General features: G+C 48.6%; 1 protein-coding gene across 7 annotated transcripts in view; it reads left to right on the plus strand.

The window, feature by feature from the left end:
• Positions 1–24,313, plus strand: part of LOC149325360 (solute carrier family 41 member 1-like) — a 152,062-nt gene extending 127,749 nt beyond the window's left edge. For 4 of the 7 annotated variants that reach the window (XM_089563786.1, XM_089563784.1, XM_089563783.1 and 1 more), the window contains 10 exons: positions 758–1,109; positions 4,651–4,758; positions 10,173–10,244; positions 13,676–13,823; positions 15,469–15,615; positions 18,019–18,163; positions 18,697–18,770; positions 19,834–20,117; positions 21,214–21,445; positions 24,172–24,313. In XM_089563786.1, the coding sequence (XP_089419912.1) occupies positions 758–1,109; positions 4,651–4,758; positions 10,173–10,244; positions 13,676–13,823; positions 15,469–15,615; positions 18,019–18,163; positions 18,697–18,770; positions 19,834–20,117; positions 21,214–21,393 (1,510 nt within the window). In that variant the 3' untranslated portion in view covers positions 21,394–21,445; positions 24,172–24,313. The remainder of the gene's footprint in view (positions 1–757; positions 1,110–4,650; positions 4,759–10,172; positions 10,245–13,675; positions 13,824–15,468; positions 15,616–18,018; positions 18,164–18,696; positions 18,771–19,833; positions 20,118–21,213; positions 21,446–24,171) is intronic. The other 3 variants (XM_089563780.1, XM_089563782.1, XM_089563781.1) reach the window with 3 other exon arrangements.
• The last annotated feature ends 826 nt before the right edge of the window (positions 24,314–25,139 follow it).

Genomic DNA, 25,139 nt, shown 5'->3' on the forward strand with positions numbered 1-25,139 from the left:
GCAGATGGGACGTGCACTAACCCACCAAAATAGATGTTTATGTGTGCAAAGGAAACATCTGTGTCAGTCTCAATTGCTACAACACTCTTTTACTTCGCAACCCCTCAAACGTATGAGTTCGACCACGTGGGCGAGTCCTTAGCTTGGGCGTTAGGTTATATAGCTAGTGTAGCTTATTTATGTACGTTGACTCCGTGGTCCAATGTGACTTCGCGCTTATTGCGGTCCGAAGTCGCAACTTGCCATTCTCTGCTCTTTGCAACCACGTCGAATGGTAAACAGGTTACGAATGCAGTTGTGGCAGGGATTGGTTTATTTGTTTATTGGGGTTTAACGTCCCGAAGCAAATCAAGCTATGAGGGACGCCGTAGTGAAGGGCTCCGGAAATTTCGACCACCTGGGGTTCTTTAACGTGCACTGACATCGCACAGTCACGGGCCTCTAGAATTTCGCCTCCATCGAAATTCAGCCACCGCGGCCGGGATCGAACCCGCGTCTTTCGGGTCAGCAGCCGAGCGCCGTAACCACTGAGCCACCGCGTCGGGGCAGTTGTGGCAGGGAGGTGATGTGCATATGCATTATGTATTTATCCATGGCGTCAGATGACAGTTTGCAAGCCAATGCGGCGCAGAGCGCGGCTCTTCGTGACAAACGTTTGGCGTCACATCAGCTGTGACATCAGCAAGCATGGAACAGCTGCTGCTCTCGCAGCTGCCCCAAAGCCCCCGCGTGAGACGTGCCTGTCCACTGCTCGCAGGAAGGCGGCCAACGAGATGCTCTCCCTGGCGGCCAGCCATTGCCGCGTGGGCTTCCTGGAGAAGCGGCCCAACATGCGCGGCGGCAAGGATTCCTCCGTGGCGACCACCGACGGAGGCGTGGCCATCATCGAGCTGCCCCTGGCGTTGTCTAACACCGCGGACGACCTGCCGGCTGCGGGAGACGTGGTCCTCGCGGGTAGCGGCGGCTCCAGCGATCGGCTTGACGTCAAGGGCGAGGAGGAGCCCGAGAAGTCCGAGAGCCTGTGGGTCACATGCGCGCAGGTGTTCTTGCCCTTCCTTCTCGCAGGCATGGGATCGGTGGCCGCCAGCCTGCTGCTCGACCACGTCAAGGTGAGTGCGCTGTCACCCGCGTGTTTTCTTTCACGAATGCCCCCGCTTTTGCGGAGTTTTCCATGTTTTAGCCCCACCTCTTCCATTACGCATAGCTGTGACGAAAACCCCAATGACGCAATAATGCTGAAGATGGAGAAGGTGACCTCCTTTTCATTTTGATTCGAAAAAAAAAGCAAACAAAAGAATTCCACATACCAGCGGATGAATGCATTACTCTATACGAAGATGAATGCTGGGCTAGTTGGTTGTACATGCTTCAATTCCCAGCAGCGCGCACGAAAGAGACAGACGGAAAGCTCTTTGTGGCGTTTTTCTTTCCGTCCATACATTTTGTATGCGCTGTGGAGAATTAAAGACTATATGCGAAGTGTACAGTTTATGAAACCGTTGAAGGGAACCAAGAAAAAGGTTGCTGTGCTTCGGAATTAGTCAACCTTATTCCACACTCGTACAAATGGCACTAGCTTTTCTGACGCCCATAATGGCTGTACGATGATGATAGTGCCATCCACTACAGTTGTAGAAAATTGCCTTCAAAAGCATTACCTTCCTAAGTATGACAGCGGACTTACTATCCACTTTTGTCGCACCTGTAGTGAGGCTCTTCTCTTTCACCTCTTCCACCGGTGTCCTGACATTATTCCTCTTCGGCGCCGACTGGAAAGCATCCCCAACATGAGGCTTCCCGAATGTAATTACCGGGAACTTCACTTCCCTGTACTCCCATACTTTCCTGCTTGGCATTCCTCTTCGTCCGGGCCTGACGCTAGTGTAGCAGAGCTATAAGTCGTCGGCCAGTTAATCTACGTTCCTTGCATGGAGAAGTCAGCGTCTCCCATCTGTTGCAAAAGTGTCCGTTGGCAAACTGCTCATGCAGTACTGGCATCGACCGATTTTCCTGAGTTTATGGAACGTCAATCTGATCCGTCTTAAAGGGTAGTGCGAAAGGACCACATGGTAATTGCGCTCAATTTCTCGCGATGTTGCTTGAGGCTTCCTTTGCACCTCGGACCGTCACTGCTCGGCCTTCTCCCAACAGCCTGCCTGAATAACGGTGCAGGGCTGTGTCACTCTGCCCTGCAGCACTGAGTATGCTGCGCGAAAATAGGCAACCAGCCTTGTCGCAAACAACGCAGTCGATGACGTTCTTCGTGTTGTCGGTTGTACTTCATGGCCTTTCCTCGCAAGGGTAACAGCTTGGACTAGTTTGTGCGAGGAACGAGACTCAACAACAAGAGACACAGCACCAGTTCTTGTGGCTCTCGGTCTCGTTCCTTTCATGCTGTGCATCTCTCGCAAAGTTTTTCTCAATTTAAAAGATGTCCAGAGCAGCAGGTGCGCACCACACACGCGGAGTGCCAGCGGTCATTTTGCAAACTGCACAGCGCGGGCATCGAAAGTACTCAGTATCATGGCTACATCCTCGTGGCTTGTCCATTGCGCGCCCTAACGCATCGCTGCTCAAATTAAAATGTCGAAGGACGAGAGCGTAGTTTGATACAAACGTCGCCTGCCACCAAAAACAAGTGAAATCTCGCAAACGAGACAATATTTTGCGTCGTGCGTCTCTTTCTTCTTTCTTCTTGTTGCCAGGGCAACATTTCCTGGCAAACAATTTTGAGAGAAAGATTGCAGCAGAAAGTTTTGACCGTGCCAGTGAACTGTGGTGAATGACGGCAGAGCCATGTTTTTTTGTTTTCTTTTTTTTTTTGCTGGAATGACCTCCGCAGCCTTTCGTCGTCTCCCTGACGGTTTTTTTTTTTTCACACGATTCGGGAGTGAAAGCCCGTTACTTGGCATTGACATGCGACGAAAATAAAGAAAAAAGGAAGGTGTAAGCGCTTGGTAGGTGGAAAATGAAACGAAAATTAATTACGCGCCAGTCCGTTCCCACACTTTTCCGAACGCTAGTCGTAACACTGGCATGCACCTCCAATCAGACTTCGTCGTGTCCTCGTGAGAAATCTGGCCAAAGTACGTTTTTCTGGTCTTTTAGACACTACGGAAACGAATAACTGGTTAGATTACTTCACGTGAGATGCAACTGATTTCAGGGGTCCATTACAGCCTACGAAAAGTAGCTGAACAGTTACAGAGAAATTATCGATCCCTATTACGTTACTTTTTAACCACTTTGCTTTAGCATCAATAAGGTGGATTGTTGAGCTAGTTGGTGCATGATCACTTAAAACTAGCAGCAGGGAAGAAACAGGCACAAGGGAGAAACACGCAGCCTCATCCATGTCTGTGTGTGTCTTTCTTGTGTCTGTTTCTTCTCTGCTGCTGGTTTTATGTGATCATGCGTTAGCAGAGCAGGAATATGCAGTGACAAGAGTATGCTGGTGAGACTTGCTCGATCTATGGTCTGTTGCAGTATATACGTTAGTGTTTTTTTTTTCATTAGTTGTTTTTCGAAATTTTCGTTTTTTTCCCCCACGTTTCTTTGCGAACACATCAGTAGCGACACTCAAGAGTATCTCGATGTACGCGCCTGAGGGAAGTACCCTGCTTTAACATACGAATACCTTACGCACCACCTCGAAGTCAATCAAAGCGCCATGCTTTGTTGTTGTTCGCGCTCTCAGGGGACAAACGCCATGCTCGCTAAACATGACACTGTTCTGCGCCGTCGTAGTGAAATGCAAAATACGAAGCACAAAACACGGGCCTAGTCCAATGAGGACCGCTCGGGCCTGCGTGTGCGGACATCCTCACGCGCACAGCTTCTCCGCAGCTCGACCGTTATCGGTCTTCAGTGAGGGAACTTAGCATTACACGTTGCGGCGCAGCATCTCCACCCACCTTTTAAACTGGCTGTCATTGTGAGGTGGTGTGAAAAAATCATGATCGGTGGCATCGTTTCTGTTGGCACTTACACAGTGTTTGCCATCGAGTGAAGCTTCTCGACGCAGGGGGTGCTAAGAATCTATGGCTTCGGACACACTGCCATTGGAAACTGAACCTGGCAACGTTTAAGCGGGCGGAGTGGGTGAGGGAACAAACGCGGGTGAATGATACCCTTGTTGAAATCAAGAGGAAGAAATGGGCTTGGGCAGGGCATGTATTGCGGAGGCAAGATAACCGCTGGTCCTTAAGGGTAACGGAGTGAATTTCAAGAGAAGGCAAGCGTAGCAAGGGGTAACAAAAAGTTAGGTGCGCGGATGAGATTAAGAAGTTTGCGGTAATACGGTGGGCGCAACTGGCAAAGGACAGGGTTCATTGGAGAGACGTGGGAGAAGCTTTTGCCCTGCAGTGGGCGGCGTCAGGTTGATGATGATGATGAAGCTTCTCGAAATCGCACCATTGGGTACAACTCGTTTTCGGAAAAAAACTGCAACAGATTGCCAGTAATCAAACTTTGAAAAATAATTATATTACCGAGCACTTAACGTCTCACAAAAATTAATCAATGCATTACAAAACTGGAAGCAAATGTAACTTAATGCAGGTAATCAATTACTCGTAACGTGTATGTACATGTCTATGGGTTTGTCCAAGGAAGCGGAACCTAATGGACTGCGCACTGTTCCGTCTGCAGGACTGGCCCGTATATTCGGCGTACCGGGAGCTGTTCGTGCTGATCCCACCCCTTCTGGGCCTCAACGGAAACCTCGAGATGACCCTCGTGGCGCGCATGAGCACACAGGTACGCACCTCCCCGGCCAGAGGGCGTGCTCGAGCAATTCAGCCTGCATTGCAGCTACGCGTAGCTGTTTCAGCCTATCGCAGCTGTTACAGAGTGCTTGGACGCAGACATGAGCGCTAGCCTGACAAATGACGGCTGCGTTTCTGACGTCCAGCTTAAATTCCAGCAGCAGTTGATCAACGAAGCGACACAGTGCACTCGATGAAGTCGCAAGTTTAGCTTGATTTCTTTTTTTTTTTTTGACGCCGCTCATGGCGCGGCGGATATAGATGGCGCTGCCTAACAATCGCCTTCTGTCGCTTCGGGTCACCTGTGCCTGTCTCACAAAGTCGTTTGTAAACTACACGGCATATCTTTTGCTCTGTAGCTTGCCCTAGCAAGCTCTATTTTCTAATGGGGTCGCATCTGTTCTCTGACCGTGCTGCAGCTGCTAGACCGCATGTATGCAAAGCTTCCTGCTTCATTCTGGCCGCACAACCTCCGCTGTGTTTGCCTCTTTTAGCTACAGGCTGTTGCGGTAGTATTTACGGCGCGGTGTAAAATTGAACGTTTCGCAGAGCTAACTTTTCGTTGCACAACATAGCTCTTCCTTGTTATCCACCGGAAATATAATGAACTTGCCATTCCTTTGACAAAAAAAAACGATAGCACCTGACTATAAATTTCTGGCACGCATACAAACAGTGACGGCTCTCTGTTCTGGCACACTTTGTCTAAAGGCTTTATGTGTGAAGGCACAGGACCGTGCGATGCCTGTGACGGCTGATACTCACGCACGTATAGCGTGCACAAGGTACTGCTACACAAGTACAGCTACTAAGTCGGAGTGCCCGGGTTCGAACTCGACCACAGCGGCAGCGTTTCGATGACGGCGAGGTCCTCAAGTGGTCGAAATTATTCCGGAGCCCTCCACTGCGGCCCTCTTTCTCTCTTTCTCCTTTCACTTAAACCTTCCTCTCTACCCTCACGGCGTGGCTGAGGTGTCCGCCGGGAAATGAGACAGTCACTGCGCCATTTCATTCCTCGAAACCAATTTTCAATTTTCTGAAAGCAGCACTTCCTCGTGAAGCGCGCCGTTGTCAAGTGCAGCGGAAGGTCGCACGCGTGCACGTGCGCAGTAAAAAAAAAAATGAACTGCGAAGGGAGGGGGGGGGGGGGGGTGCAGCAGCCGGGCGGAAGAGCTTTCCAAAAACAGACCCCTGGCTACGTCACTGGACTTCAACCAGCTGCATCCGCGTAGTGTGGCATGCTCGACCCCCTGACTGCGCTCTACACGGTGGAGATTTATGGCTTTGTCTCGGCCTCCTCTACAACGTATCTCAGGACATGCTGTGCTAAAACCAATGAAGGACCGTGACCTCACTTATAAACTTCATATCGCCGACAGTATACACCTTAGATCTTTATGTGCTCAGAATGCTATGCTGCCCACTGTCGTCCGTGATGACTGCGAGACTTAAGGCTTACTGCCCTACCCTGCCTAGCGAGTGCGCATGTGATAGGCTGGAATGTTGCCCATATTGTGACGCAGCGCATGATTCGGCCACAGGCCACGAACGGGGCAAACGTAAGGCTCCATCCTTGATATACAGCGAGACACAAGTTACAGACTCTGAAAAAAAGTCTCCAGCCTGCATGGTTTGCTTCTCTCTTCCATAGTGAATCCCTTACGGCTTCCCTCAAGGCGAAAATATCTGGAAAAGTGAGAAGGGCTCTCTTTATCAATGTGAAATTTGTAGCTACAAGAGTGACATAAGTATTCCACTATACGACTGAGAAGCAAACCACACAGCCTGATTACTTTGGGCAAAGATGGCACCACTTCTTTCCTCATGAAAAGAAATATGCAGAGCAGATAACGTACGGATCACATGGCATGTGGAAAGAAGCGGTAGAGAGCTGGAGAGCTGCCATCTCCGCTGCTCTTTTCAACACCCCATGTGATCCCTCGAACATACCGTTTGGTACAGGGCGACGAGTGCTAACACCGTTCGTCGAAAATGAAAGGTGATTGAGATTAACCTTTTTTTTTCTCTTGGGCATGCACGTTTCCTGCAGTACATTCGCTGGGCGAAAACTTGTCGCCCTCCTCTGTATGCGCGCTCTTTATCAGCCCTGTTGTTGACGTAGAAACCAGCCGTTCAGTATGTGTCGCGCTGCGTGCCGCCATTCGTTGCACTTATGTTAGGGTCAGGCGTGCGTGCAACCTAATCGGTCCACAAAGTCACTCCTTGTAGGCAACAGATAAACAGGATAAATGGCGATAAGGGGGATCCTGAGCGATTTTATGAAATAGGTGAGTATCCGGGCTGCATGCATATTTTAATACAACGTAATGAGAGAACAGATATTCTCCTTCAGCTGAGGATGATGCCTTAAGTGTTCAAGCGACGAATGATAGTATCATAATTATGATTACGCAGTGCGCAATATAAATAGGGGCAGCGCAGCTAAACAGTAGGGTGAAAATTTTTCTCAGGAGACAATAAATCTGATTAACAAACGCCAAAGAATAAAAGCCTCCAATCCTATAGATAGTGCCTGTAGAAGCAGAGGGCAGCGCAGCTAGACAGTAGGGTGAAAAGCTTCCTCGGGAGAAGATAAATGTCAAAACATAAAAGCCTCCAATCCTATATATAGTGCTTAACTAGAAGTACTGTCAAAGCAAATCTATTAACAAGCGCAAGGTAACCGATATAAAGAAGCATAATATAAGGAGAATCGAGCATGCTCCAAAAAGCTCAGGTAGCCTAAAAGCGATAATGAGGAAGCTAGGAAGCTAGACATAAACAGCAGCCAGACGCACGCACTCAAATACGGACAAGATAGGTAAAGTAGCTGAGGAATTCTGCACAGGCCAATGTAGGAGTCGAAATAATGAAGGCGAAAATGACGGAAGCAGTAGTGGCGAAGAATTGGAGATCCCGCCAGAAACGAAAGAGAAAGTAAAGAAAGCCTTAGAAGCAATGCAAAGAGGGAAATCGCAGCTAGTGAGCATCAGGTAACTACAGATCTGTTGAAGAACGATGGAGAAGTTGTGCTAAAACAAGGTGCCAGGTTGCCACGCAATGCCTCACGACCTCGGGCGTGCTAGAATCTTGGAACAGCGTTAACATTATTTTAATGCCAAGAAAAACGGACATCAAGGACTTGGAAAATTATAGGCTACTCAACTTATTGTCCCTTTTTGACAAGTTATTCACTAAAACAGTCGCTAATAGAATTAGACTAAATATATACTTCTGTCAATTAAAGTTCTAAACTGGCTTTCGTAACAGTTACGTATATATGCCACCATAGATTACGAAAGAGCATTTGATTCAGTCAAAACGTCTGCAGTCTTGCAGGCATTGCGGAATCAGGGGGTAGAAGAGGCATCAGTATGGTACTGGACGATACCTGTCACAGCTGCACAGCCGCCGCGGTCCTCCATAAGCCACGTTTACATGAATGCCACAGAAGTCGACTGGAGTCGACTTTTTGAAGTAAAGTGGAAAAACATTGAGGAAAGGAGTAGTCCAAGAGTCGAATCTTTCCTTCTAAAATCCGCTCATACTCTCAAAATTGACTCAAGCTGCAATCTGTGGCATTTATGTAGACACGGCTCGAGGGGAAGTGATAAAACCTGGCTCAGAAATTGAATCAGGCCGGGAGACAAGATCTCTGCCTATTCACCGCATGTTAACTGTAGGTATCTAGTGATCTAGGTAGGGAAGAGTTGGGGATAAGAGGCAATGGAGAATGGATTTGTAACCTACGATGCGTTACTGACATTTCCTTGCTAAACAACTCAGGAAAGATTTGCGAACCATGATCAAATATCTAGACAAGCAAAGCAGAACGGTGGGTCTAAAAATTAATACCAAGAAGTCTAAAGGAATATTGAATTGTGTTGAAACGGTACAAGAGTTTACGATAGGCAACGAAGCACTCGAGGGAATGCATCTATATTGCGGCATGTGTGGCGTCCTCCCTCGTTGCCATTTTTCTTCTGGCTCGCACGCCTGCTGACAGCGCCACAGTTTATTTTCACAGCGGAAAACAAGCGGGCCAAATCCGTGCCGCTGTCAGCAGGCATATCGTAGCGAGAGGAAAAATGGCAGCAAGGGAGGGGTCACACATGCCATGAGCAATTGTGTTTGCCGTGCAACGAGGGGCCCGTTTATAAAATCTGTCTTTCCTGTGGAAAGAAGTATATCGGCCACAATGGACGCTGCATTAATCTTCGCCTCAAAAACAGCACCAAACAACCGCCAAGCTGAAATCTTGTTTTGCATTGCCGGGAGTGCAGCCGTTGCCATTCGGATGTGGAGAGTACGCAGTTTATTTCCAAGAAGAGGAATCAGGCTCCTCGCGAGGTGGTGGAAGCCTTCCTCAGTATAAAAGAATAAGACACTTGTGCGTTGATACGCCATCAGGTAATTTACACCAAAGTGAGACTGCGTGTTAGGAAGCTGTGTTTGGTCCTTCTGAGCGGTTGCTACCAAAACTGAGCTACGCGCTTCGTCTCCTAGAGCATAGCTGTCCTGCCCAAGTGGGGCCTTGTACTTACGGCTGTGTTTATATTAGTTTGATATTGCTAACTTTCCTATTTAATCGTGCTTTCTGAATAAAGCAATCAGCTGATAGTACCGTGTTGTATTTCCATTCGTCCGTCGTCATATGCACTGTTGCAACTATGTCAGGTACGAATCAACCCGCTCAAATTTCCGTGCAGTGCTCTGAACTCACAATCAAGTTTAATGCAAGAGCAGGAAATTGTAGGTGAGGTCACATGTTCAATGGCGTCATACGCTAAAGTATAGATCTGCGGTTTCATTTGTAATTAATCCTCTTCTAAGTAACCCTTAAAACATTCCTCCCAGCATTGTTAAAAAATATAACAGAAACAAAACACGCTCGGCCAAGCTCAAGATCAAAGCTATCATCTGAGAAAAATCTGTATCTCCTAGGTAACCATTTTAACGAAAGCGTGCTTGGTGAGCGGAAACAATGCGTAAAAGCCGCAGTTCATTTGAGATCTCAGAAGGTTGGGGGGATCCAAACTTATCTAGGGGCCAGTTCAGTCTTCCTTGCGACAGGTGGCACGGAGTTTGTCACGTGAATCTGCCGCAACCCTCTATTGCCTGCTTTTGCGTGAAAGAATCTGTCCCTTTTCGCTGAGCATATATTTTCAATGCGTACGAACTAGAGTAGCCTTCAGTGTTGTCCCGCCACAACGGATTGTGCCAGCATTCCACTGCCTCGCGCTTAAACCGACGCGAACACCTTTTTCAGATCCACACAGCCAACGTCAAGCCGACCGAAGAAACACAGGCCGCAGTCAGTACTTGCCAAGTTACGGGCATTTTTGTCGCGAGAAAACTACCTTTCCTCCGGGATCGTAATGGACGGCTTGTTTCTGCTGCATGCAGGTTAACCTCGACCGGCTCACTAGTATTAAAAGCCAGCTTCGACAAGCGGCTGCCAACATGGCACTGTTGCAGGTAAGTGTTTCTGCATTCCTGTACAGCTCCGCTGTATGTTCGTCAAAACTTGGCACAAAACGCATAGTTTATATCCTGTCTGAAGACCCGTGAACACTATGAGAGACAAAGAAAATAGGATGTCGCTACGAAGTGAAATAGCAAAGAATGGCTGCCTACTTTATAAAGGAAAAAGAAAGAATGCGTCTTGATGAGTTCTCTCAAAGGGATATCACAGGAAAGCATGGATTCATCAGCGCCCTAGTGTTCACTGCGGAAACATTACACGGATACGAATACAGCAGAAGCAACTTTATTCCTGCTCAGTTTGCTCGTCAATTTTTTTTCATTGCAGTTTTTCCTTACGTTTTTTTTTTGCTTTTTTGTGTAAGCCAAGCAAAAGCAGGCAAAATGTGATTTGGCAGCTCTCTAGAGCCTGGTCTTCCTTGAACAAGAAATCACACTGGAGAAACTGTGACGCATATGATAGTTTTAATACCGCCCCTCCAAAAAAATATGCGGCCACTGCACAAAACAAACAGCGAATTACTAATTAATGATAATAGAACTGAACCTCGTTATGCCGAAGTACAAGGGGCCCCGCGATTTTATCTTTATAACCGTTGCTTCGTTATAGTAGTACGCGGCATTTGAACACGCTTACCTAACGCCCTCCATGTGGTCAAATGTATAGGTTCACCCACCGAATAATTCGGCCGCCAGCGCGTTTGTGATGAAACAACGCAAAACACCGCGACAGGAGACAAGCGCTGATCTCTTGTCCAGGTGTATTGCGCTGTTCCATCACAAATGAGTAACCAACATGGCCAACCTGCGGTCCTGCTCTATCGAAAAACACAACAGAAAATTTTCTGTTGCACAACAGATTTTTGTGTTGTGTTTTGCGACCTGACAACAGAAATTCTTATCGTAACAACAGGACTTTTTATAGTATTGGGCAACCTCTTGTAACGACAGAGCCAGTTCGGTCACAACAACAGACAGCTTCGCAATATTACAGAAATATCTGTCGTAACGACAGGACGACAACAATATCTGTTGTATTTTGGGACCGGCTCTGTCGTTCTTTTCAACAGGGTGGCGCCAACGCATGCCGGTGTCTTCCGCAGTCAGTACGAGCATGAAACCCTAGAAAACCGTTCCCGGAGGAGTAACTTCGTAGTATACATGAATACGCCTTTTTACAACGTGTGACTCCGTCTTCATGATGCAGGAGACAAAATGGGCCTGTTTAAAGAAGGCGCGGAGCAGTGATTTCGTCGTTTTCACCCGTTTCGCTCTGGGAAGTATGGCTCGGCAAGGAAAGACGTAGACGAAAGAAAGAAAACACTCACGCACGCGCCAACCGGAGTTAAAATCTTTGAGCATAAGCAAAATAGAAGGGCGCTTGCTTGACATTCGGCGTTTGCAGCCAAGGAAATGAGGACACACGGACACACACTTGCGCCATCCTCCGGTTGGCGCTTGTCTGTGTGTTTTCTTTCGTCCGCGTCATTCGCTGCAGAGCCATTCTACCCAGAGCATGTCGCACCAACTTGCCCAAACCTTTACGCTACCCGTTTTGTTGGCCTCGCCGCATAGCCCACGAGCATGTGGTCCACAAGACTTTTGTGTCATTTGTAGGAGTGTTGCGCCATCACAAGACCTCTTGGCATGAGCCGCCGCGGTGGCTCAGTGGCTATGGTGCTCGGCTGCTGGCCCGAAAGACGCGGGTTCGATCCCGGTCGCAGCGGCTGAATTTTTTTGGAGGAGAAATTCGAGGCCCGTGTACTGTGCGATGTCAGTGCACGTTAAAGAACCCCAGTTGTTCGAAATTTCCGGAGCCCTCCACTACGGCGTCTCTTATAGCCTTAGTCGCTTTGAAACGTTAAACCCCATAAACCATAAACCTCTTGGCATGACAGAGAAGCTTTGTGAAGAATGCGCACGCAAGACGCAAGACTTTGATAATGACCGCCTTCTCGTTCGCAGAAACTGTTCTACGTTTTCATTCTCCGGCGCCTGACGCTGTGAAACCAATGGGACCTTAATACGTTCAAGTCCACCACGCGCCGTGCCAAACGGTTTTAATCATGCAACCATGCTGCGAAAACCAACTAAACTGCGTGTGGCACACCGTATGGAGAGCACGCTCGCAATAGGCCTTCAGCAGCGAGGTTGGAGAATTTGCCGCTTAAATGGGTACTGAAGTGTTGAGCATCGTTACAAATTAACATACTCACCGCGAAATGGACAGTCGGGTTCGTTGGAAGCACGTTGCATCCGGCTGCAGGGAAATTTCACGGCATAAAATCGAGATATCAGATAAATGGGCTGCTAAAGAGGCTTCAAACGAAAATCGCTATTTCTTCCTTATATCCACTATTTTGTTACACGCCATTTCGTTACAGTGAGGTTCGACTGCACATGCACTGAAATTACGCACACTAAATACGATGGGTCAAACTAATTAGCAAATATCATAACTGCGAATGACAGCTTATACATGATTTTATAGAAAAAAAAGGGAGCTGAATTCAGCGCCCAATAGAAGAAAGATCCACGTACGCATGGAAGACGGTAAAGGCGCCATTTGGCTTACATGTTACTTTTTTATCATTGGACTTAATAATATTGCATGTGCGCACTTTGTGTTAAATTTCTCGAGCCAAATTGTCTGGTAAGAAATTCGGAGTCCCACGATATGGCTTTAAAAGAGGACGCATGCGTGCTCATTTCTGATAGTTATAATTAGTCGGAGATTCCGGAATATTATACTGTGCATGCAAAGAACTTTTAACAGGCAGACGTTAATTTTTTTAGAGCTCTGCTCTTATGCTCCCGTTCCTGCGTTCCGCGTAGTAGTCGCCGTTGGCGTACTACGGCGATTGAGAGGTGGCGTGTTGGCAGCCAGCGGCAGAGCGAAACGCCGCCAGTCACGGCCATAGTGGAGCAATGGACAGTCGGAAGGTTGCTGCCATTGGATGGTCATGCAGGGTGGCTAGAAGCGTAACACACCACCTTCCAGCGGTGGAAGGTGGCGTGTGAAAAGCTGCGCTCAAATTTCGCATTACCAACTATCGTAGTCGTCTGTCAGTTTTTTTTTTTGTCTTGTTTTTCCTATATTAGTTCCAAAAACGTACGTGACCAACTAAACTACAATTTCTTGCGCACAAACTGTGCAACGCATCACGTGACTCTGCATGCCACGCGGGTCTTCGGAAATAGCGCCTCCCTCGCAGAAGTATGCAACGGCGCGGACGTGTCTCGTGTGGAGCGCGGTTCCTAGGACATGACTGCTATTCAGGCCGTCGCGTCGGTTTTCATTGCGCACCAAGGAGAAAAAAGGAGAAATTTCTCTCACAGTGCCACGAACATTTATTTTCATGCGTTGCTGCGTCACACAGCATGTAATGACTGTTGCTTCTTTCTTTGCCCCCTCCTGCTCGCAGTGCCAGTCGACGGTGGTGGCGCTAGTGGCGTGCGGACTCGCTCTGGCCAAGGGTGTTGCCAGGCACGGCTCCGGCATCACTCCACTCTACGCGTGCATGCTGTGCGCCTGTGGACTGGCCGCCGCCAACGTGGCCTCCATGGTGCTCGGTGAGGGCACATCCACACTATGTTGCCTCTGTCTGTCCATAGCGGTCAGCGACAATTTGCCCTTTTCGCTGTCTGTAGTCGGAACACTAGATATTCATAAAAGTTGACCCGTTAATTTTAATATTCATGAGCTCCTAACCCGATGTGGACTAGAGCCAATCTTTAAAAAACTGCATGCTAAAGCACGTTATGACTAATTTATTATTCCTGGATTAAACATACGTAGTTGCCTGCAATCTTAAATATTTGTCCGTTTATTAAGGGATGCATATTCACGCTCGCATCCACATTTTCTGGACCTGCACTGCAAGCCATGTTTGAATTGATTCCACGACTACAAGACAAAGTCATGTGCGCGAGAAGAACACTCGAACAAAGTATCGCTAGACATCGTAAAGTGTGTGCTTTAGTTGCAATTCCACACGCTTTGCTGTTTCATATGTTATCTGCGCACAGTTGCTTTTTCTTTCTTGCATTCTGTGCATATTTTATAGTTTTGGTCCTGTTGTGCGGCCAGCCTGTCTCTTTTTGCGCATCAACAGTGTAGGTTTTCCCTCAATGTGGTTCTCGTTCCGGCCTGTTCTCCATGTGCATGCTCTATTTATTCTGAGTGTTACCTAGTGTGCGTAATTTCGCATACAGGCTTTCTTTTGCACGCAGTTTTTTCTGTTTACTGTTTTCAACCTGGCACTTTTCATCATATACGCGCTGTATATAGTACCATGCACTGGTACCCTCTAGGCACTGTAGGCAAATAAATAAGAAATAAGTCGGCCAACTAACGCATCAAACTCTCCAAGTGTGAAGTTTTATTCACTCCTTCTGAGATCACTGGTGTTTGATGTCGCGCATTGTCTTGTGGGGACCTCGACATCATCGGCCTGCGCCGTGTCAACTAAAGTGTCTGAACAAACGTTCAATTTAAACAGCGTAAATCCACCTAACCGGGATAAACCGTGCAAGGCTCCAGGTTTCAATGAGACGGCTTCGCAGGCTAGGTGACCTTCAACTGCGACGTGGCTTGAAGATTTCAGAATAACTTGTCCAGAGACTATGGGCAGAGGACACAAACAGTGCAATGAGGACGAGATCGAACAAGATAATTATATCTCTGCGTAACTAAAGAACAAGAAATGGTGTTGAGCGGGCCAAGTAGTGAGAGGCGCAGGTGACGATGGCCGGTTTGAGTAATATTGTGGCATGCGGGGCTTAACGTCCCGAACCGACACGTGCACTATGAGGGATGCCGTAGTGTAGGGCTTCAGACTAAAACCACCTGGAGTGCTTTAAGTGCGCGGATATGGCACAGCGCACAGGTGCGTCCGGCATTTTATCTCTAAAAATGTGGCCACCACCAGAGGTCAGGATTCCAACCAGCGTCCTCTTGCTCGGCATTCGAACGCTGTAAACGCACTGCCACCGCGAATAGTGCAGTCCAAAGGAAGGCAAGCGCTGCAGTGGAAGACGCAGTCAGGTGGTTTGGTGAGATTCAGGACAATAGCCAATCGTGTAGGGTAGTGCAGAAGAGAGCTAACTGGAGATCAGGAGGGGCCTCTATCGTGAAGGAGACGCAGCAGTACTTTTAATGATACTGACTGCCGTGGTGGTGGTGGCTCACAAGCGATACCATACGCGCGTGGTGCAGGGGCGTTCATGACCACCGTGGTGCTGGTGGCTCGGCGCTGCGGCCTCAACCCGGACAACGTGGCGGCACCCATCGCGGCCTCTCTGGGCGACCTCACGACGCTCACACTGCTGTCCACCATCAGCTCGCGGCTGCTTCTCTGGAAAGGTGAACACCAGGTGATCCCCTCTACGGTGACAGTGGCCGAGGGCCAGACGCGCCATTCGCCCGCAGCTTCCGTCGCCGCTATGTTCGCGTGTTGCCACACGCTACTCTCACGGTGCCCTCATCTGCCCGCTGGTTTCTACTGTGGGCAACATGAACGCGCGTATTGTTCCCTCGGACGTACACAATGTCTGACTGGTCCCAGGAAGACAGTACGCCAGAATGGTTTATTTCGGTGCCTTCGCACTCAAGGCTGTCCTGTACATGACCATACATTACAATTGTGAGTGTACTCCACTTGTGTGTAAACTCCTTGAACACTCTAAGTGTTTTGTTTTCTGGCAATGTACAGCCTCAAAAGCTCGTGAGTGTGTCTCACCGCTAAGAAGAACGGCGTTAAAACGGTGTCGACTGCCATTTTCTAACCATTTTAGATTAGTCCTTTTTAGAATGATTACCGTGCAGTGAAATTTCGCGTGAGCAAATGGCGTAGGCGGCGCAGCATGCTGCTACCGAAAGCTTCCACGCTCAGTTGCTGGCCAATGAAAAAAAATTGCTGACACATAGGTGAAACGGTGCGTGCAACTGGTGCAAAGATACAATCCAACCAATTCCCCAAGGTAGCCTCCCAGTCCCACTAGGATACCTCCATTGTCACCTGCTGATTCTTAATTTCAAATTACTTCCAAGCTCCCCTGCATAGCATGTCTAACCTGTGATCCTCAATTATCTTTGTCATAAGATGATTCTGCTCCACTACTGTTTTCCCATTAGTCAACACCACAAATTAAAGAAAAAATACACTCCGCTTTGAATTCTTTTGCTGGCGTCCTTAATACGTTTGTCGTAGCGATGCCCTCATTTCCTTACACTCGTCTGCTCAATGGCTTAACAATAGCCCAGTTTCTGGCAGTCTTGATGCCGTAGGTAGCATAAGAGCGTTCTCGCAGAGCTGCCGCCCTCACTGTTCGATCACATTACACGATACACTTGCGGTAATATAAGACGTTCCACAGTCACTGCAATGGAGTAAGGTGGCTCTGGTGAAAATCCTAAGGTTATGTTACGCACAACATAAGTACCCGCGAAAGAAGATGATTGGACAGCCGCCGCTATAGCTCAGTTGTTAGTGCACCGTACGCGATATACGTAGGTCGGGGGTTCGAATCCCACTGGCGCCATGTGGTAGTTTTTCCTTCCACTTTCACATCAATTTTCTTTCAGCCATAAGATGAGCTAGCTACTGATTTCCCATTCACCAGCAATACAAACTTTTAAAAAATGCGTTTGCTTTATGCTTTCCTTGGTTTCAGGGGCTGCAGGCTTCCTTCCCACGTGTATTGTAACGAGTCCCTTATTTCCCTACTCTTGTAGGCTCTACGTTCCTATCCTTGTACCAACCAAACGCATCATGTGGTTTTGGCAGTTGCGATGGTCTTGGCAAATTAATATGACCACACGTATCGTGAAAAGCTGGAGAAATTCAAACCATAAATTCGCCCCTGATCCCTCTCAACATTCCTAATGTCGCCGTCAACGTCTGGGGAAGAAAGGGTCCAACCTGCTGCACATGCCATTTGCACTGCCCACCAATGTGATGTGTTCCTGTCTGGCCGCATGGGGAGAGCCACCACTCTTTCGCTGTGCCGTTCTTTTTCCAGGCTTAAGAAAGCTATTAGCATGTGTTTCCAGTGCACTAGCGTTTTAGTGAGGAATCTGCCTTGAGCCGCTGTTGGCTCACTTCGCATGTCTCGTTCTGGGCCGCAGCTTCATCTCGCGCCCGCTGACGCACCGTATGCGCGCTGTACGCCAGTAGTAACGTTCTGAATACGCTTCACTCACGTCTCCGCGCCATGCACAGCTATGCTGTTGTGATGATTGCACTTTCATACAGGCGAAACCGCAGAATTTACGCATTTCGGGTGGCATGCATGATTTGATTTTCAGACGCTGTGCACCCTACCGCTAGAAGGGGGCATGGAGAACATTCGCCACTCCAGCGAAAAAATTAACCCTTTTATGGAAGTCACAAGGCTAAAAGCAGCATGAATAAATGACCCTAGTTCGACAGCAAGAAAGTGCATTTCAGTCGGCTTCTTCCAAATAAAATTTTGTGGAAGTGAGTTTTCGCACAATTTCTCAGAACTGCCGGAGTATACGAAATTACACAGCAGCAGACGGCCCCGCACGTCTTGACACTATTCTTCTAGTACTGTTAACGTGCTCTGTACTCTACAATAGCGTTATTACCACTCTCGATCAACTTCCTGTATTCTGTACTGCTGGTTCCATACGTGACAGGGCGCATTTACAAAGACACGCACAAGACACACAACCGTCATGCGCGTTTGCAAAATGCAACGCCCACTCGTCCAACACTCGGTTCTGCTTGTGCTGTCCCTGCAGACTCTCCGTGGATGACCCCCGGTGTGGTATTGATGAGTGTGCTGCTTCTGCCGCTGTGGTTCTACCTGGCCTACAGGCACGAGAACACGCGCTCTGTGCTCAAGGTGGGCTGGCCGCCCATCCTGGCCGCCGTGCTCGTATCCAGGTGAGACCCCTTCTGTGTGCGTCCTCGCGCATTGTTCCCTTCTACGTGGTTGGCAGGAAGCCTTCACGCCTTCTCAGATATCTCTGGTTTCGACTAGTTGTATACGAAAACTGTAAGGCTCCTGTAGGGTACCTAAATGCTCATTGAACAAGATTCGTCCGTTACAACTATGACCGCGCGAAAAGCTTTTATGACTATCGGAAACGGAGGCGTTCTTGACAAAGGTGCTTCCAGGCGCTTATAACGGCATTTTTACCGAGGACAATTTAAATTCAAATGGTTCACGCTCTGTCAGGACCCACGAAAGGCGCTATCGCCGCGCTCTCCATGGTTGTTGTGATAAACTAGGAGCACGAATAAGGAGACAGAACCAGCGCTGTGCTGCCAACTCCTGACTGCTGATAGACGAAGCATGTCGTCAACGGTGGTGTGCTCCTTTTACCACACACTTGGCTCCCCAGAATCTCGGCATACTGTGCCAATGTGCTCTGCTTTCCTCTTTCTCAACCTGAACACGATGCTTCCAATCGCAGTTTCGGCGGCTATATCCTGGACTTCTCTGTGATCAGATTCGAGGGCATCGCTCTTCACCTGTCCGCCGTCAACGGTAAGGGGTCTCTCAATCGCACGCCCATTCAAAGAGCATTTAGAAGCAGCATGGAATGGCTTAGGGAACGTCACCAGCTCTACCTTGCGATGCTCGCTACGTTATCTACTGCACTTAGCTGCAGGAACAACTGCTACATCGCTCCCACAAGGGAAACTATTCAGTTAAACAGAAAATAGGTTATTGCGAACACTGGTTCCCGTCACATACCTTCGGCTGATCTCAATCAGTCGCTACGCACTACGTGAGCTGCGCTAGGGCTGCAGAGACACTGGAAAAATGTTTCGCTACAATACGTCCATACGTCATCCTGCTACGTTTCTTGCCGTTAAAACCAACTCGTTTGTGAGGTGCCGCAAGACTATAGCCAGAGCTGTCATCTATAGGTTGACAGTTGGTGCTCAAAATTTGGCACTCCTAAAGGTTACTTTCCTCTTAGTAAATCACAATGAAATAAAGTACGTCTTTCGTATCTCCATTCATCTGATGTGTAGACTCACGCGTCCTTTCACTGCGCTTATAGTTCTTGACCACAACATTTGATTGGCCCCGCCACGTTGGCTCAGTGGTTACGGCGCTCGGCTGCTGACCCGAAAGACGCGGGTTCGATGCCGGCCGCGGCGAACTAATTTCTATGAAGGCGAAATTCTAGAGGCCCGTGTGCTGTGCGATGTCAGTGCACGTTAAAGAACCTCAGGTGGTCGAAATTTCCCGAGCCCTTCACTACGGTGTCCCTCATAGCCTGAGTTGCTTCAGGACGTTAAACCCCAATAAACCAATAAACCAAACAACATTTGATTGTAGGACATAATCCCTTCAGGCATGCTGCAACGACACAATTAGTTTCGCGCACTGTAAAGGGAGTGCTAACCCATTGTAACGCTAAAATGTCGATATAAACCGCACGCTGTAAAGCTCCATCCAAGCGTATTTTCGAGGATAAATCTAGCTTAATGCAGAGAATACAGTGAAATACGTTAGCCGGGCAGAGGTCAGGAAACGTTAAGCATGCGCTAAAGCTACATGTACTACTCTAATATGCACGACCTACGCTGGCACACAGCGGTGGGCGGCAACCTGGCGGCCATCTTCTGTTGCCGCCTGTCGACGTTCCTGAGCCGTCGCGTGGAGCGGGGCGTGCTTCCGCCAGAGGACGCGTCTCGCTGCCCCAACCCGCTGGGCCTGTTCTTTGCGGGCTCCGAGGTCAGCCGCGTGGCACGCATCCTGCTGCTGGTGGTCATCCCGGGGCAGCTCATCTTCCTCACCGCCACCGACCTGTTGCGGTACGGCACCTTCAACGTGACGCCGCTCTTCGGATTCCTGTACGTGCTCGTCGCCCTCGTGCAGGTGAGCCAAAACTCTTAGTTTCCAGTCGTAAAGTCACCGGTACAATCGCAGAATTGACAGGGCTAAATCCAAATAGAAGCGACGACTTGGCTTATGTTCAGCATGCGCTCTACAACGGGGACATTACAGGACACTAACACAAGTCATCATGACCGCCCCATCATAAAGATAGTAAATGTCTTCGTGACCTCTGTAGTGTTCCCCTCGTAGCGCACTTTGAACAGAATGTTGTACAGCCAGTTAGCGCAGACTGCGGCTTTCCTAGAACGGAGAGATGCATACAGTGTATGTCCTTTCCCTTCTTTGTCCTCTTGTATTTTCTTTCTCTACTTAGATGGCTCATTAGTTCTACTGTTGATACCGATTAATTCCTCCTAGACTAAAATTTATTTCCGCTGTCGCATTGAACAAAGCAGCAAATGGTTTCACAGCATCAAGGCGCTGTGCGACCTGCAATGCGGCCTCGTCAATACCAAGTTCTAGCGGAGAGAAGGCAGCCTTGAAGCGAACAAAAACCGCACAGCAACATCACTGCGATTGTACCGCATTTTTCGTTCTAGTCGCAGCATGTGACACGAGCCTAAGTAACGCGAAGCTTGCGACCCGGCTGCACGTACGGTGTGATCAACAGGTCGCGGACGCTTTTTAGTAAAGAACGCTACTATGCATTCGCCGAGAACCTTCGCCTTAGCAGGAAAAGCTGTAAAATTACCGCCAGGCAAAACGTCTGCAGGACGCGTGAGTAGCAATCGAAGCCGGCAGCTCTGTTTTTGGGCGGTGGCTCGAGGCCAATCTTATGGATGTGAATATCCGACTCTAATCTGTGCTCCAATCTGTGGTGCACAACAAATGAAGTTGCCGGTTAGAGTCACGGCATCTAGATGCACCGAGAAATTTTTTCGCTCGCCCTAGAGACTTTTGCCATGATAGTATATCAATAAATATCAGACATGCGCTCTCCTACCATTTCAATGGTTACCTGCAGCAGTCCTTCGGAACGGTCGTCTATGCGCTCCACGTTATTTCGTGTGACATACCAGCGTGGCTGTGCCGAATGCGTGTGTGAATGCGTTTGCTGCATCTTGTCCGGTGGCAGGTGGCCGTGCTGCTGTTCATGTCGCGGTCGCTGGTCTACTGGCTCTGGTGGTGGCGCGTGGACCCAGACAACGCAGCCATCCCCTTCATCACGGCTGCGGGAGACTTCACGGGCACGGGCCTGCTCACCGTCGCCTTCTTCGCGCTAGAGACCGTCGCCGACCCCGCCGTCAACGGGTGACAGTCACATTCGCCCGTCTGGACAGCGACCGCAAGCAACCAGTGTGTACCCAGTGCGTATACATACATATAGGACACGGGGAGAGGTTTTGGGCCGCACTGTTCTTCATATACGCGTCGACGACAAGAACCGCAGCCTCCGAAGTGATACTTTCCCCAAACGAATGGATGTTTGTGCGTTCCGCGGGACGTAAATTTCATTCGTCGCTAATCGCGGATGGGTAACGCGATTACGTGTTCATCCCTAATGCGAAGTCGTTTCGTAGAAGCTCCAGGCATACAAAATGTTGCTGAATAATGGAAACTGTATTTCTGTCGTACTACGCGCTGCGCAACACATTCAGGATATGTGATAACACACAAAACTTGCAGGCAGTTCACAGTATATGTAACATGGAGCTGTCAGAACTGACACGCCAAAGACCACAGCAACGACGGCTGTACGCTTGTCTTACTGCTCTTTACCTCCACTCTTACTAATACTCATTTCAACTCTGATTTAAACCTCAGCCACAGAATGAATATCCTTCAAAATATTAACATATTCTCTCAACAACTCGATGATAATGATGAGTAAGGCGGCGAATCTCATCTTGTTAGGAGAAGGTAAGTGACGCCAACCAAGTAAAATACAGGAAAAACACGACGTTTCGGGACCGGCTCGGCCCCTTCTTCACGGTGTGACTACGGGCGAGCGCAGCTTGGCTTTTTAAGCCCCTGTGTGGAGGACCTGCGGGTCAATGGCCGCAGCCCATGGACGTAGGATGAGGGGAGAGTCCCCAGGGAACGATTAACATTCTCTCGTGTTTGCTGTATGTGCCACGACTCGAGTAGAAGCCTCCTGCGTGGGTTAGCTAACCCACGCAGGAGGCTTCTACTCGAGTCGTGGCACATACAGCAAACACGAGAGAATGTTAATCGTTCCCTGGGGACTCTCCCCTCATCCTACGTCCATGGGCTGCGGCCATTGACCCGCAGGTCCTCCACACAGGGGCTTAAAAAGCCAAGCTGCGCTCGCCCGTAGTCACACCGTGAAGAAGGGGCCGAGCCGGTCCCGAAACGTCGTGTTTTTCCTGTATTTTACTTGGTTGGCGTCACTTACCTTCTCCTAACATTAAATTTCCCAACCAGACAGACTTCTGTCGAATGTTTTCTTTTGAATCTCATCTTGTTTGCCATGTCCAGACCGTTAAACCTACCGCTGGCAATGTGCGCACCGTATAGGACTGTCGCTGAGGATGGTCACTGGCCGGTAACGTACGGGACTACTTTTTCGCTGATATAACGTTCTAGGACATTTAAATTATAAAGCAGCCGAAAAAGACAGGTGACAAAGAATCCACAAACAACCACATATTTTTCACGACCCCTAGATAGTCTAACGGGCCCGATGCAAAATTCGAGCAGACGACTGCCAGGCACTACGTTAAGTAGAGTGACCAATGTTGCTATTTTCATGTTGTAAAATGTTTCATTCCTGCATGACCTGTTAGACTTAACAGAAGGAGGTAATACTTTTTCTGAATGTTTTTTTCTCCGGCACTCGTATGAGAGACTGTTAAAATTCTACCGTAAAAGCGATCGCTCTGCCATGTCAATGTTTGCCACGTCTTCTTTTTCCATGTTGTGAATTTCTCCTCTTCCACCTGGTACACGATATTGGCCGTCAACATAATTTCTGGTTATAAGGAAGCTTAAAGCTAAAGAATTTCGGCGCCACCTCACCTTCTTTGGTAAAGCGTTAACTAAGGATAAGTGTGCGAATTCCCCTAGCGCGAATGCATCAGCCTTAAAATCAAACAGTGTGCCTGTCGAAACAATGCCACCCCGTCAAAAAGCCCTCGCTTTTTTTGGCACAGATCATTTCGCAGCAGCCCGCTTTCTCCGGTCGATCAAGGATGTCTTCGACCATTCTGCAATTTGCTAGAAAAATTGCACACGCCGAATCAGTCCAGTGATTAAAGTCATCTTCTTGTCGAATAATTCCCTGTGCAGTAAACCTGCACAATGTAGGCGGGCTTACTTTGTGCTGTCATGAAGTTACTATGGTGTTTAGGCACGCATGCCGTAGTGAGAACACTGAACACGTGAAATACAGATTGCAGAACACAGAAATAAAAAGCATTTAGTTGTTCTGTTTTTTTCAAGAAATACTGACAGCGCACGCAGTAAACGGGACGAGGCAATGCTTTTCTTCTTCCAGTAAATTGGCTATAATATAAGAGGGCACACTGAAACAAAAAGCAGTAAAAAGGGAGCAAGCCGTAGTGCGCCAGAGGACAGCATACTCTGTTTTTTACTCCCATAGAGGCGCATTCCTGTGTAGAGTGTACAGACTGTCAGTCACATGCTGTCAGGAGAATTCTTTTGTATAGATACAATTATTTCCGCCGGCCCTAATGGAAGCTACAGTGTTTTCAAGAAAAATGTGCACTATGGTAATGAAATGGTAACGTGGTGACAAATGCCCCTCAGAGGAGGCCCTCAAGCCAATTGCCTCGACCGTTTATCATGAAGTCTTGGGTAATCCCATTTCGCGAAGGCACCTTCCAGTCAGCTGCAATTTAACGCTGTGAAGTCGTAAGAACTGGTCGACGCCATTGGCTGGAAGGCCTGCTTTGAGGAGCATTCGCCGCGATGCGCTTGAGTTGTATCCGTCTGTAGAACAGTACAGACATCCGTACAGTGTACGAAACTCGAACGTTTCAAATTGTATATCCCAAAAATAAGGCATTTTTCTAACTGTAGACGGAATTTTCTTTTTTCGCTGTGCACCCAGGCACTCAGGACCGGCTTGGCTACCACCGGGGAAGTCGCTTCACGACCGCACAAAAAGCCACACGGCCACAGAAGACTCTTACTCACATCTCCGCTGCCCCCGAGAGAGGCGACGACCTGCCGCTGTTAAAGTAGCCCGCCGCGCTGGCGCGCACACCGCCCACTGGGGCAACTGGAGGCCACCGAGGGAAGCATCTAGTCCGTCCAGTTCGTGTGCAAGACAGGAGCCGCCAACGATGTCCTGGACTGAGGCTGCAGTATCCGCCCAACAGATGCAGGAGCTGGGAGACTCCATTTTCATTTTTTTTCTTGTTCCGAAAGAGCAGACAGAACATTAAAGAGAAGTATTCACATCATCCAACGAGTGTGTCTTGTATTTTTTTAAGGCTAACATCACCCAGCAAGAACTCCATTGTGTTTTGGACACTGTCTGCATACCCCGCGTAGCACGCAACCTTTACGGCATAGTTTTTATTTAGTTTTTATTTAATCTTACTTATTGAAAGTCTAAGATATTCACTTAATGATGCAACCACACAATGCACAGAACTGCCCACGCAAGCGCGATCACACTGCGCTCGTGAAGATGTGCATTCACGTCTGGATAATGTGGACTGGCCGCACATGATACGATGCGGTGACTTCTAACTCACAGATGCTAAGTCCGCTAGTCCAGGGCAAATTTCATCAGTGGTTAACTTAATATTTATATAACACAACCAAGCCAAGCGAAAACTAATTAGAGCAATTTCTTTTCAAAAAATATTGGCTGTGGCTTAGCTAAGGTTAAGCTGGATATCTCGAAGCGAAAAGCTCTCGCTGCTTTTCAGCCAACTCCCAAGCTACCACTTCTGGATCGGTCCTTATGCGACGTCCGACTGTTGCTTCTCCTCTCCTATGGCGTGTCTGCGCCGTGCGTGACGGCACTCGTTTTCGCGCATGCGCAGAAGTGCCAAATCTGTAGTGTGG

Source organism: Amblyomma mixtum, chromosome 10 (assembly GCF_055824585.1).
Source record: "Amblyomma mixtum isolate Tamu chromosome 10, ASM5582458v1, whole genome shotgun sequence".
In the NCBI taxonomy this organism is placed as follows: Eukaryota; Metazoa; Arthropoda; class Arachnida; order Ixodida; family Ixodidae; genus Amblyomma; species Amblyomma mixtum.